At 27.7% G+C, this 14814-nt stretch overlaps 1 protein-coding gene across 2 annotated transcripts in view; it reads right to left on the bottom strand.

The window, feature by feature from the left end:
* Window positions 1–14814, bottom strand: part of LOC129960025 (WD repeat-containing protein 48-like) — a 63649-nt gene that overhangs the window by 25129 nt on the left and 23706 nt on the right. For both annotated transcript variants that reach the window (XM_056073032.1, XM_056073033.1), the window contains exons 3-9: window positions 13870–13945; window positions 9745–9827; window positions 8500–8629; window positions 3488–3678; window positions 2596–2700; window positions 709–828; window positions 564–629 (exon numbers count right to left, since the gene is read on the bottom strand). In XM_056073032.1, coding sequence (XP_055929007.1) covers window positions 564–629; window positions 709–828; window positions 2596–2700; window positions 3488–3678; window positions 8500–8629; window positions 9745–9827; window positions 13870–13945 — 771 coding nt within the window. The remainder of the gene's footprint in view (window positions 1–563; window positions 630–708; window positions 829–2595; window positions 2701–3487; window positions 3679–8499; window positions 8630–9744; window positions 9828–13869; window positions 13946–14814) is intronic.

Here is a 14814-nt window from a genome sequence, read left to right as displayed (position 1 = left end):
ATATATTGCCATATTTTTTATATGAAAACTGTACTTCTGAAATTGCTTTCACATTAACCACATATGAGTAAAGAGAATTTCTTGCAAAATTCTCTCATAAAACTGAAATATATACATTATCTAAATAGCACGAATAAACTTATAGCATTATCCATAAAATAATTTTACATTTTGAAACAATAAGCAAGCAAAGATAGAAAACCAATTAAGTTAATATCATAAAAATATTCAAAAAGAATCAAATAGTAAAATACATATTTAGAAAATGGATAGCATAGTCCATCCGAATTCTGTTTTTTTTTTTAATTATTATTATTATTATCCAAAAACAGAAAATGAAGTTAATGTAAAAATAATATCAGATGTATTCAAATTCTCATTAGATATAAATCAGAATTTTTCACCAAAGTAAAATAGTCGAAAGAATAATTATACAGTTTTCAATTTATAAGTATGTTATACGTTTGATATAACACCTTGCATTCAATCAAACTGCAATTTCAAGATTTCATATTCTCATGTATGCAAGTAATGAAAGATCAGGAAAAATAATATAATAGTACCCAATTTTTTATACTTGAATCGGTAGTTGCAACCCATAATGATGAAGCATCTGGAGTTAAAATCATCTAGAGGCAGAAAAGGGCCTATTAGTTGAAGCATTTAGCAAATACTCATACAAAAAATGTGCAATGAAGAGTGGCTTACTTTCAAAACAGGTGCAGTTTCTTCCCCAATTAATGCTTTAATTTCTGTGTTCCTAAGATCAATTTTAAATATTTTTCTATCACGACCTCCAGAAAAGGCCATAGTAAAACTATCATTTGTCTGTTAAAAGAAAAGCAAAATTATAGCTGTGAGAATTTCAACTACTAATATGAGTATTTCAAATTTAAAATAATTATATAAATATACTTATTCTTGTAATCTTAAATAATATTGCATTTAAAAACCAAAATCGTTTTCAAGCTCTCCAGGAATAGCCAAGGATAAATTTTTAGAAGTGCTTGCTTCTTTAAGGGCGATTTTGTAATATCCACTGATAATATTATACAACAGTCTATTACTATCTTAAAAGACTAATTTTTTCCCCCTTAGTGTTATTGATTTGAGATTGCTTTGTTGAAGTGATGAGAAGAAGAAAAGCAATAAAGGGTATCATTTTTTTAAAAATTAACTTCACAGACTATAAATACCTTTTCAGATCTTAACCATATAAAGGCTGTCACCACTAAACCAGGAAAACTCAAAAATTTCTCAAATTAATTAATCTCAAGAAGAGCTTGAAAAATATATAATTATAAAGAACTCACAATATCCAAAACTTACTTTTGATTTTAAAAAAACTACATAATTCTGGTTAAGAAATAAGAATGAAATATAAATTTACAATTATTTAAAAGTTTAAATCAGTCTATTCAATCCACTAAATATTCAGAAATACTTTATCAACCATATTTACTTATAACTATATTTTACTTTTTCATCATAAAATTTATTAACCCTCAGTTTGTTTTAGTAAATAAAAATTTGTATAATCTAATATGTTTCAACTTCTTCAAAATGTAATACCTCAGTAACACATTTCAAAAAATTCAAAAACCGGCATATATATTTTTTTCTTGCATTTCTACCCGAATGATAATTATGTAAGTATTTTTTTCGACATAACCACTACTGGAGACCTCTTCAATGTACATTTCCTCATCAAAAGGCAGCTTTAAAAACTCCAGTCATTATAATTTTTATTTATGCTATGTGTTAATTAGAATCCTCCATTTTTTTGTCAGAGAAGATTCTTTAAAAAATAAATTTACAATATACATTAGACAAGATAAATGAAACATTTGATCTATCGCATAGAACTGAAATATATAAGAAACACTAAAATTCCCAGGAATAAGAATATAATATGGTCGAAAAGTATTTTTAGACTTTTCAAAAAGTCATTAAAAATAGACTGAGATATATATTTATTTACTTTTTAATCAGTAATTAAAAGTTAGCTTTTTTTAATGTGCCGAAGCTTTTATTTATAGTGAAGTGAATAAAGAATGACATGCAAAAGGTCAATAATATTGCCGCGCTCATTTCCATATGGTTACATTGCAAGAAATAGAGGAAGTTTTCGAAATTCACCTTCAAGACCTATAATTTCCCAATGGCATAACAGATTTATGATGTGTTGATTATCCAATATTTTATAGAATCTGGTTGGTATTTTCTTACTGGTCTAATGTATTATTAATTTTCCACACATTGAGATCTTTAAACACTCTAAATTTTTTTTAAATGATACACTCTTTATTGAATACAAAATAAGTCTTAATTGTCCCCATATAATAATTTTTAAAAAGTGTTAAAACATTTTTTAAATACTGTATAGTTATTTTCTTAATTGGCTGGAAGAATGGTGCTTAGCAACCATTAAAGAATTGCAGAAAGACTTGAACTGGTAAGCAATGGTGTAATTCAGTCTTCAAATGACAACTCTCAAATTCAAGAAAAAAAAAATTTTAAGCAAATGAATATGAATGTAAATGAATATAAATTTTAGTATTTTCACTAATATACTTCCTGTTTTAACTAACGTACTTGCAAAGCCCAAACTCCAACTTCATGGACTCTTATAGTAGCAATGCATCTTTGCTGACCTAGTGACCATAATCGAATGGTACCATCTGAGCTTCCAGATAAAACCTATAAGTGAATAATTACTTTAAAAGATTGAATAAAAATATATAAATTAGCTTGTTTTAAACTCTAAATAAGAATTAATAAAAGAAATTAATAACAAGTACAAGATCTTTGCTTACAATTAAATCATTGCTTACTACAATGAACATAATGAATAACAGAAAAATATTATCTTTTAATTTAAAGTGTAAAACAAAGCAGTGAATTATATGATTACACTTTATGAAAAGTAAATACAATTAAAGTTCAGGAACAGCTGTTTCTCTAATTCATACATTGGCAATCAGTATAGAGCTAATTCTAATGACAATGATCAAAGGCAAATAAATGATAAAATGTAAAAACTATTATTAATAATTTCAAAAAACAGCAATCAATATCGAAAGATTTTGTGACAAGGGAGAAAAAAAATCTATCAATATAACTTAGAAGACAGATAGATAATAACATGCCTTATAGTGAGCCAGCACACACGCGCTTCTACTCGGAATGAGCACTCTTACTTTAAGTAAAGAATTAGAAAATACTGATGACAACTACTACTCAACCTCTGAAATTTAGCCGAAGAGCCATAAGGAATAATTAATCATTGGATGAAGTATATAAGAGAGTGATGACCTGAACACTGGGGTAAATAAGGAGCAGAGAGATGTCATTACATGAACTTGACTAAGAAGGCTGGAGTGGTTGACATAATTTAGAAAACATTAGACGCCAAATATATTTTATACGGGACTAATTAGCATTAATAATTAGCAAATAAATGTTTAATTATAAAATCTTCTCATACCTGTGTACCATCTCTGTTTACAACTAGTGCTTTCACATTATCTGAATGACCTTTCAGTTTCATGAGTTTCTGACATGTCCTAGGATCCCAAACACGAAGAACTTTTTCGGTAGATCCAGACACAATAACAGTTCCAGATGGATTCATGGCGAGACTATAAATGCTGTCCTTATTGCCAGACAAAGATGAAGCTACATAGAAAATGGATTAAATGCTCATTTAAATAAATACTATAAGCTGCTAAGCCTATCACAAAATTTACATTAGAAAAGGAAATTTATTTCATCAATGCAAAAGGGAATCGATTGTAAACTTATTCTCACATTGGTAGCATTAGACTTTGTTATTTCAAAGAAAATTTTCACAAATAAAATTTTTATACAATAGAATGCTAAAAAAAAATACCTAATCCATTTCTGTGACTTAATTAAAAAATTTGGTAGAAAAAATTACTTGAAAGTGCCATTTGTTTCATGATACAAACAGGAACAAATTCAACAATATCTAGAGCTATCCCATTCAAATTACTTTTGTGTTTAGCCTTTTAGTTAGTTCCAGACAATAAAGTAAATTGTGATTACAAAAAAGCATTTGTAGTATAATACTCAATAATATTATTAATAGTGTGTGTGCATGCATGTGTTGGCACTCTACAGACTACTACAATCGAATTTGAAATTTGACACATGTATACTTTGGAGGTCGGGATTGTGCAACTCGGAGCGTTTTTTTTTTTTTAATTTTAATTAGAAATTAAACTGAATTTTAACGTTTTTCCAACAATAACTTCCGGAACTATCAACGTAAAAAACTAAATTTTACTCCCTTTCAAAATTTAAAAAATTATCTTTTTTACATTTCTAATTAAATAGTCCAATTAACGAATTTTTGCTGAAGATTTCAGTGATGAAATATTCTGTTTTCTGTAATCATATTTTTAAAGAAATGCTTGGTTGCGGCAAAAAGCGTTTTTGTATTAATTGAAGTTTAAAAACTTCTTTTTTAACACCTACTTCTGCTTAACTAAAGTAAGTTTTATATTTTTAATTAATTCTTAAATTAGCAAGCTAAAAAATGTTCCAATAGATAGTTATAACAAGTCAATCGAAGGAGGAAGGCTGAAAACTTCGCAATTCCAAATTTTATACATTTCTATTAAATAGTTTTTAAAGTATACAACCACCACCAAAAGCTTTCAGAATAGCATGATTCTTTTTTTTTGGGGGGGGGGGGTCTTATTTTTGCAAAAAGATTCTTTATCAGAAATTTAAAAAAATCGTTAAACTGGAACAACAAACAAAGCTTTACTTTCAACACTGCTTTGGATTCCCCCCCCCCTTTAAGATAATTCTAAAATAATGGGAGAAATCAATACATGTAACAAATTCTACTTTGATTGCATTTCAAGCGAAGCTCCATTTGGAACATATGAAAGCCGGTTACAGTTCAAAAACTGATTTATCAGATCTTTAATTAATGGAAAAAGTTCAGGAGCAAATTCTGTATAGATTGCAAAATTTATTTAGCATGAAATATATGAATAACTAAAATATTAAATAAAAGTACAAAAGCAAGTCTTTGTGCATAAATATTTCAATGTCACTAGATTTCCATAAAATAATTTTTTTTAATGAAACAAATTTTCATAAACATTTTGGTAATTATTTTCTTTATTTAATACACTTTCTAGTAAAAAAAAAAAAATATTAAGAATATAAAAAAAATCTTTAAAAAATAATTTAAAATATCATTTCATGGAAACTAGAACATGCAAATCAAAAGCATAATGTTTTTTGGGTTTTTATTATAAAAGGTTGCTTCCAAAAATAAGCATCTGACTTTTGTTTCTCCGCTGCTCCAAAAACTTAATTTAAGCTAGTTTTATTAATATTAATTGCTAAACTTATCCAAAAAAATGTTTAGCATTTTAAATAATATACCTCGAAAATATTATACGAGGGGTGATACAAAAAAAAGTTTATAAGCAGCAGCGCTTGGAAAGTAAAAATTATGGATGGGAATATTGTTTCCCAAAGTGGCGACAGATGGCCCTAGTTGTCTTAGGCCGGTCGTTCAAGCAGATAGTGTTAGTACTGAGACCTGAAACAGCGACAGTAATGACAAAACTTCCAGAGAAGTGGTCTCGCACAGAAGTGCGAGCCGTGATACGATTTCTATGCGCCAAGACCGTGTCCCCATCGGACATTGACAGACAAAGCAATGAGTAGACAACAGGTGACAAAATGATGTCATTCTTTTGAAGTAGGCAGAGAGATTGCTGGAAACGTTTAGGTAGGAGGTCTGGAGCCATCCCCCCCCCCATACAGCCCCGATTCGGCTCCCAGTGACTATTTCCTTTTCCTGGCATTGAAACAACCCTTATCCGAAACAAGGTTCATATCAGACGGTGATGTTCAAAAAACAGAACTGGCTCAATAGCCAGGGACCTGGTTATTACCAAGACGGGTTAAACAAATTTGTCCAGCGGAGTGATAAATACCTAAACAGGTTTGGTGATTATGTAGAGAAGTGACCGTCACATATGGCTTTTAATTACCATTTGTATCATGTGTCTGTTGTTGATAAAGCATTTTTCCTTTGCCTTGTAAACTTTTTTGCGGATCGCCCCTCATATATCTATTAGTTATTTGCAATCAAATATACGAATAAAAGCAAGGATTTCAGATTCTTATTTAGTCTTGTTTCATTGATAGTAACGTTATGCATAGAAAAAAAATTTACCATACTAACGATTGAAATGGAAACTTAAAAAAAGGAAAGATAGGAAATATATTTAAGTGACCTATCTGCTATATTTGCACATATTAAAACAATCTTCATTTTCCCCCCTCCTATATCTAAGGTTATTTTAAAGAGATATGCATACGATTTCATAAGAGTAGATTTCTCATCATAGAGAATCAATTAAAAAACAAATTTTTAATGAGGATATACTTTAAACTCGAATGACATTTTCCCTTGAATTTAACTTTTATAGATTATAAGTAATAACAGATATCTAGATAGTTTTTCAATAGACTGTAAAAGAAAGAATTTTCAAATATATATCTGAAGTATATGTAAATATCACTGAAATTTCATGCTTTTGGTACTCTCTGTTCCTTAAAAAATGAAAGCAGTTTCAATCCCATGCACAGCTTTTAAAGGTTAATGCTATTGAACATTACTTTTAATTTTCATTAATCGTTTGAATTTAAAAACTTTAATGTGCTTTCATATTTTTATTTTTAGAAAGAGTATTCTATTAAATTACTATTTACCAAAGAGCTGAAATAAAGAGTAAAAAGTAACTTTATTAACTAATGGATAACAAAACAAATGTTAATGAGCTAAAGTTACTTTATTTTATTACTTGGATTAAAACAGTGTCAGTAAACAAGTGCTTAGTAATATATATATATATATATATACAAAAAAAAATTAATGAACTAAACTTCAAACATCTTCATAAACATTCCACTTTACTAAATTTGATTTTTTACTTTATATTATACTAGACGCCTTTGGCGATCAGCCGGTTCGCCAATCTTAATGCTCGTTAAAATTTCAATAATTAAATATTTTATGTAACTCCTATTTCAATAGCTTCTTCATCAAAATATTTTAAAGCTTCAAATTTTGATAGTCATATAATTCATTCATAATATAAAGGCCTTCAGCCATAGCGTAATATGTATCTCTCTTAATTTTCTGTTAGCACCCGAAGAATATATGCTTTAAATTAAAGTGGAAATGGTTAAATTGCAATTAATACAAGAACAATTTTTACTGAAACGAAGCATTTTTTTTTTTTTTAATATGAGTACTGAAAACAGAGTTGCCGAGTATTTGAACCTTATGGGCACTACAGAATATCTTTCTTAACTTATGTAATATCTCCTGAAGTTTTCTACAAAATTTTCTCTGATTCATCATGAAAGATCAATTAACAATGTTTAGTTTTAAATGCATGAAAACTGAATGCGTGAATTTTCTACGCCAGTTAGGGTAACGCTACGCAGATTAGAAATTTTTAATTTCCTTTATTCTGTTTTAATTTAATTCAAAAGTACTTCAGAATGAATCTGAAAGATCGATTAATTAACAATGTTTAGTTTTAAATGAATGAAACACTAAGAAAATAAACAGAATAGTTTGGAATAATCGGCCGAAAATATGTTAAGCCTACCCTCGCTAGCGTGGGAAAAAAAACTGAAGCCTTACTCATTTGGCGGTGGAGAAATGAAAATATTTTTGGAGGGAAATAAGTTTTTACATACTAATTAAAAGTCTAATTAAATATTCAAAAAAAAAAGGGACCCCAGGTGCATATTCCCGACCTCCAAGGTATGCATGTGCCATATTTGGTAGCTATAGTTCGAACGATCTGGCCTGTAGTGCGCCAACACACACATTGAGCTTTATATAAGTATAGATATATAAAGATATAAAATATAGATAATTTCATCCTTTATAAATGAATATTTTTGATGCAAAAATCTGTTTGAATTAATGTGTAAGCAAGTAAAATAAGTTTGTAAAATTTAAAAGCAACAGAAAAATTAGCTTGGCATTAATTTCATTTTAAGGAAATATTTTTAATAAAATACTTTCAAATCAAGTATGCATAGTTGCTTTCCAGTTCTACAAAAATGTATAAATTCAAACTGCTGCAATTAAAATACAATATTAATTTGCATGTCAAAAAAATTATGAATATTGCAGATACCATGTTCTGCCTTAAGCCTTTATGCTACAATACCCAATAAGAAGCTAAAAAAATACATTCAATAAATATTAAAGGAAGAAACTGTCAAAATATGAAAAATCAAGGATCACTTATCACAAATAATTTTAATTATTGGTTAGCTGCAGTGCTAATATAAAATTAAACAAATGGAAATATCTAATAACCAAAAATAATTTACTGAGAAATTAAAAATTTAAAATAGTGACATCAAAATATAGAAATCTGAAAATAAGAAATTCATCTTATTTAATAAATTACTTACTAGTAACAGTATTATTCGATGCAGTTAATGCAGTGAGAGTATTGACATCCCATAAAAATATAGCTCTGTCAAGCCCTGCTGAGGCAACTTGTTCTCGATCTTTTGCATATGCAAGAGCTTTGACGTAATCCTAAAATAAAATTCTATTTAATGCATTCCATTCAGATAGGAGACTTAAAAACTATAAAAATTCCTTGATTTGAATTGATGAATCAAATTTATTAAAATGCAGAATAGCTAGATATATTTTCCAAATGGAACAAATTTTCATTTTTAATAAATCAAAATATGTTCTTAAAAATTTTTATTTCATCACAATTTCCAGATAATTACCCAAATAAAAATATAAGTCATTCAAAATGATTTAAAATCATTTTAAAAGAAAAAGTGAATAAGAAAACAATTATTCTCAAACTATGCATTAATTTGTGTGTGCACACAAATAATTACTCAAAACATTATTTTTCAACAGATATTAAATCAATAGCTCTAATCATAAAACTGTCCATTAATTAATTAACTTAATAATTAAATGTCCATTAATTATTAAATATTAATTAAGCTTACTACATCACATTACAAAGTTTTCATAAGAAAAATCATTCTTTTTTATGTGTTCTTCACAGACAAGCGGTACAGATTCACTGATGAATATACAAAATATTCTCTCCACAGATACTATGCTACATCTTCTCAATTAAGCATCAGCATAACAGTGTTATCTCAAGACTGGTTAGTATTGCATTTAAAAGCTGTTGTCTGCAGTAACTTAATAAAAATTGGTGATGAGTTTAAGGAACCAACTGAAGGAACAAAGCATTTTTCTCATGCTTTTTCCACCTCATTATTTGGGGAGAATTTATATTTAAGCAAAGAATGTTTTGGCTAAGGAGGAAAAAAGATATCTTCTTGAACGAAAAAATAGTTTTATTGCTTAGAAAACATCCATTTACAAAAACCATCTGTTATCTGCAAGTTATATGCTTTATACCAATAAAAAAATTGATTTTTGAAGCTAATTAGCTCATTATATATTTGAAAACGAAACCACACCATAATCATAAATTATGTACAAGGGGGGAGGGATGTTAAAATTCATAAGGCTGAGTAAAGAAAAATAAAAGTAAGAAAAATCATAATAGGGAAGATTCACATAATGAAAATCCAGAAATTTATATATAAAGCTTCCTTCTAGAAACCTTTTAAACAGTGCCATTTATTACATAAAACAACTGAATAATTTACCTTATGAGTTCTTAAAGTTGACATGCAAAAGCCTTTGTGAGCATTCCAAACCTTCACAGTTGTGTCACTGGATGCAGATATTACTAAAAAAAAAATTATAACAAATCTAACATACATTATAATCAAATATGAAAATATATCTGCATTTCTAAGTCATGTTATATATCAAATATAATTAATTCTGAGTATGTTTGAATGATAAAGTTTCATTCCATCATCAATAAAGTTTCAGTAATAGCTTTTCGCTTATTTTTAACATCTTTTCTACAATGGATATATCAGTACTCAAATACAATGAAAAATAATTTTAAATGGTTATTTAAAATAATCAATAATGGTTACATTTAATACAAAATATAGAAGCATGATTAAGTTACATAATAAAAAGAGTGAGAAGATCAACAGATGAACACTATTTAACATTGATAATTAAAGAGAATTTTAATTGATTTAATGACTAAAATTTTTTTTATTAACTGTCCACAGTACTCAAAAATGGAATAATCAAACAGTATAATATATAAAAGATCAGAAATTTCAATAATAGTAACTTGAATTATATTACCATTGCTGAAAAACTTCAACATAAAAATATGAATTATTTGCCATTGCCACGCTGTTTTAATTATAATATTGTATATTAGCTTACTTTCACAAAGGAAAAGCAATTTTTTAAAATAAAGTACTTTTCCCAGAATTATAAATTGAGAATGACGGCAGTTCAAAACTTCCCAATATTTTTGAACAACTTCACAAAAACATCGATATGAGTATTTTAATCTTTAATAGGTGATAGAAAGTGATAACTATTCAGCAATACAAATATCAGACATATTGTTGCAATTATTTCTATGCTATGCAATCACTTTTCTTCCATTTCTCCAATTGTCCTCTTTGAGTAAGAATACACTCATGCCTGGATCCAGTACAGATGATAAAGCTTTCAATTCCATAACTTCTATGACATTGAACAGCCGAATGTTTTACAAATTTCAAAAGTGTCACTGCCAGTCTATTTTTGTTTTGGTATACTTATATAATACATATGAAATGATAATCAACATGTTTAAGCAATAAAGAACTTCCATCACCATTTCAATAATTTCCACACAAAAATCGTTGACACACACTGTCATCCAGATCAGCAACATAACATTTTTATAGTTTAATTTTAGCCAATATTATACTTTTTATACTAACAGTGGAATTAGCAAACAGTCTTCTGCCTCATGCCATAAGATATTCAATATTACCCATGCTAATGAATGGGTATCTTTCCAAGTATGCACCAATATATTTAAATTCCTGTAAATATTAACAGAGTTCGTAATTCATTGAATTTTTTTTTTTTCGTTGCAAGTAAGCCTTTCCTATTTGTATTTATTAACAATCAATTTCATTCTTCATGTTTCATAAATTAATATTTTGAAATAGCATTGCTTAGAAAACATATAATAATCCTATGCATTTCGTGTTTAAGAATAGCTTTTTAGTAGAGAAGAAGTGGAATTCTAGGGAATATTAGCAAATTAGTACAAATATTCTGGATGTGAAACCCTAAAAAATATGGCGAAATTGGAAACATGCATCTAAATTTTGAATGACCAAATTCAAAGATTTTGATTTTGGGGGCTGGTGAAGATCGTAAGAAAAAATTTTCATTCATTCATTGAGTTTTATAACTCTTTCATGAAACAATTTAAAAAAAAAAAACTTGAGAAATTTTAGAAGTATTATAGTCAGCTATTAGTTTTTGTTATATACTTACAATACATATAAATAGATAACCAATATTTTTCAGCAATGAAAGAACATTTACCACAATGTCATCAATTTTCACAAAAAATAATATTTTGATTTGATATCGTTTTCAAGTATAAAACATTCAAAGAATATTATATTCAATTATTCTAGAAAACTACTCATTTTCTGAATTCATGTCTTCAAATGATGATTTGTGGCTACATTTCTTTCAAATGAACTACACAAAAAATTTGAAGAAACTGGTCCCTTGTAAAATTTTTTGGATAAATGCTTCATTATCATAAGCAATTGGTAAATGGTATAGTTTTTATTCTCAAAAATGCAATTGAAATACCCAAAATTAATAATTCTCAAGCTTTTTGCACTTATGACAAAAAAGTTAGTGGTTAAATGAGTAAGAGTCGTCTTTTCATTCATATAGCCATTGGCCTTTGGTGATATACAGATTATTCAGGAAATCATTAGAAGACGATAACTAAGAAATTTTGTTGGTACCACAATAAATAGAAACATCTCTGTTTCTTCATTACTTCTGGAACACATTCTGGTGGGACCTATGAAAATAGTATCGACAGCTGTCACTTTGACCTCACCTTATCATTTGTAACATAACTGTATAAATCTTCACCTGCCATCAATCAATCCCTAATATGGAATAATTTGTTTCAAAAAGAAAAATTAAAACTGTAATCAGTTTCTCGAAGAGGTATAAACTTTCATCCTACTTAAACTTTGAGACTAACCTTAACTAGAATCTCTATCTAGTAAAATTCTGAACTCATCATCATTGCTTTTCTTGAAACCATATGTAGCCTAACAATGGTTGTATATTTATAACTGAATAGTACAAAAGTATTAAACAGAATTAAAGGTTTTATGTTGATGCAATGAAAGAATATTTAAAATTTTAGATATGGACCTAAGAACTGAACGGTGAATTAATCTCCGAGTTTGCATCGTAGTTCATTGAACAAAAAAAGAAAAAATAGATTTACTGAAAAAGCCAATGAGATCAACAAAACAACTAGCTAACAGTGAAAAAGTGTTTCCATTTCACAAAATAAAATTCATTTTACAGCAAGTTCTTTTTAGAAAAATCAGGAATATATTCATAAAATAAAGACAAGAAAAAAAATGAAATGCTACATTATTTTAACTATGAGTTTTCAATATTTTACACTTAATTTAAAATTAGAAAAGTTTGACTAAATATTTCCTACAAATTATATCAAAATAAATAAGAGCACATTGTTCATTTCAAAAAGACTTTGCAACGTAAACTTATAGCTCATGCCGAATAAAAAAATAATTTATCAGTAAAATCATTCAATTACTAGCACATTGAAGATGCAATAATTATCCAATAAGATAAAAATGCTAAGACAACATAAGTGTAACAATCAACCACAAAAGCTTAAAAAATATAAACAGTAAATAAAAAAGCTACATTGAATTTAAAATAGTTTTATCAAAACTAAACAGTAATACCATTTCTTCAGGGATGCTGAAATATAACTGAAAATAACATTGCACATAAAATGGTCCATACAAAATACATATTTCTGGAATGCTCAATATGTAGCTAAAATAAGGAGAAATGGCCCTTAGGAGTTGTTCATTGACTCCATTTATGAAGCCATTTTGTATCCATATTGGTGCTTCAGACTTAAAAATATCTTAAATGAGAAGAATTTCCATTTGAATGAGTTAATCAATATACAAAATTGCAGATATTGGTCTTCAGAATCCCACGTGTTGCATCAGAGACCATTATAGACACAAAAGTAGCAGCTTGGTGTTGTATCGGCGAATGAAATATTCTGGATCACTTTTCCTCAAAGAAAATACAATGCAAGCATGTTTCAAAATTTTTCCAAATACGGATTTTGGAGAAGGGAAATCAACATGAAGGATGTGTGATTTCAGCAGTACTGTGTCACTGCTTATGTGAGTGCAACTTCCATGAAGTTATTTGGGCTGCTCTTTTTAATCAGGCAAATTCTCACTTTTAATTTCTTTACTTAAAATTACCTGCACTTAAAATTTTAAAAGTTGGACATAAATACTGACTATTTCAATGACAAATTTTCTATAAATTTATATAGAATAGATTTTTTTTAAAGTGTATACAATTTTATGAACTACTCCATATTTCCAAAACTCAACAGCAGAAATTCAACTTCCCTTAGAAAAAAAAATTATAATAAGGCCCAAACAACTGACATGTTTTATGTTACAAATTCTAAAAATTAAAAATATAAAATAAAATTATTAAGTTATCAGTTAAATTTTCTATTCCACAACATTAAATAACTTAAAGAGAATTTTCTTCAACAAGTAGAGAAAAAAAAAATTACTCACAGTTTTTTCCACCACAGCATAAAACAATGTCATTCACCCAATCAGTATGATGTTCCATAGATTGTATATAAGGATCCTGTAACCCATGAAAAATTTATGTTAAATAATGATTATAAAAGGTTAATTTAGTCTGAAACAAAGTAAAAAACAATACTAATCTATGATGTTTAAATTAATATTTTCAAGATATTTGCAATATCCTCCTATAATTAAAATTTTTATTAATAATAAATTCATAGAAAGCAAAAACAAGATAAATAGTGATAATATTTTCAAGATATTTTATCAGAAGTTCTAGTCCCTTCCAGAATTAAAATTCACACAAAGCAAAGCCAATAGAAAATGATTTAAGAATATGTTATCTTTCGTAATCATTTTATATGTAAAAAAGGTGAGATATAAAGAAAGGTTTGGCCTTCTGTAAAAAAAACCAAAAGAAATAAAATAAGAAACAAGTATAACTTGTAAAATGTCAGGCATGTTTGATACACATTAACCAATATAATTTTTGCTAAACAAAAAGGTAAAAGAGTAACATCTCAGTATAAGTAAAATAAGTAGTCTTATAATTAAACTACTAAAATTTTACTGGAAAATTTTACTACATCCAGAAATGTTGTTATAGTAATTATATTCTTGACACACATAACAAAATTCTGACTTATAATTTTCTAGATATCGTTAACAGTAACAGTATGGGCATGCTCAACAGGAAAACACATTTTGTGCAATAATCTCAGAACTTCCGATACTGTTTATTACAGAGATGAAACATAATTTTATAGGTTAGAATATTTAAATCCACAAAATTCCATTATTTTTGTATCTGAAATCTTATATAACATAGTTCAATTCCCGTAATAAGGACAAATAATTTATTCTCCCATGCTTAATAACTATTCCTTCCATTTATAACGCTAAACAAAACAGAAGTTTCTTTCAGTA

This window comes from Argiope bruennichi, chromosome X2 (assembly GCF_947563725.1).
Source record: "Argiope bruennichi chromosome X2, qqArgBrue1.1, whole genome shotgun sequence".
Lineage (NCBI taxonomy): Eukaryota > Metazoa > Arthropoda > Arachnida > Araneae > Araneidae > Argiope > Argiope bruennichi.
This window is presented reverse-complemented; position numbering and strand designations above follow the sequence as displayed.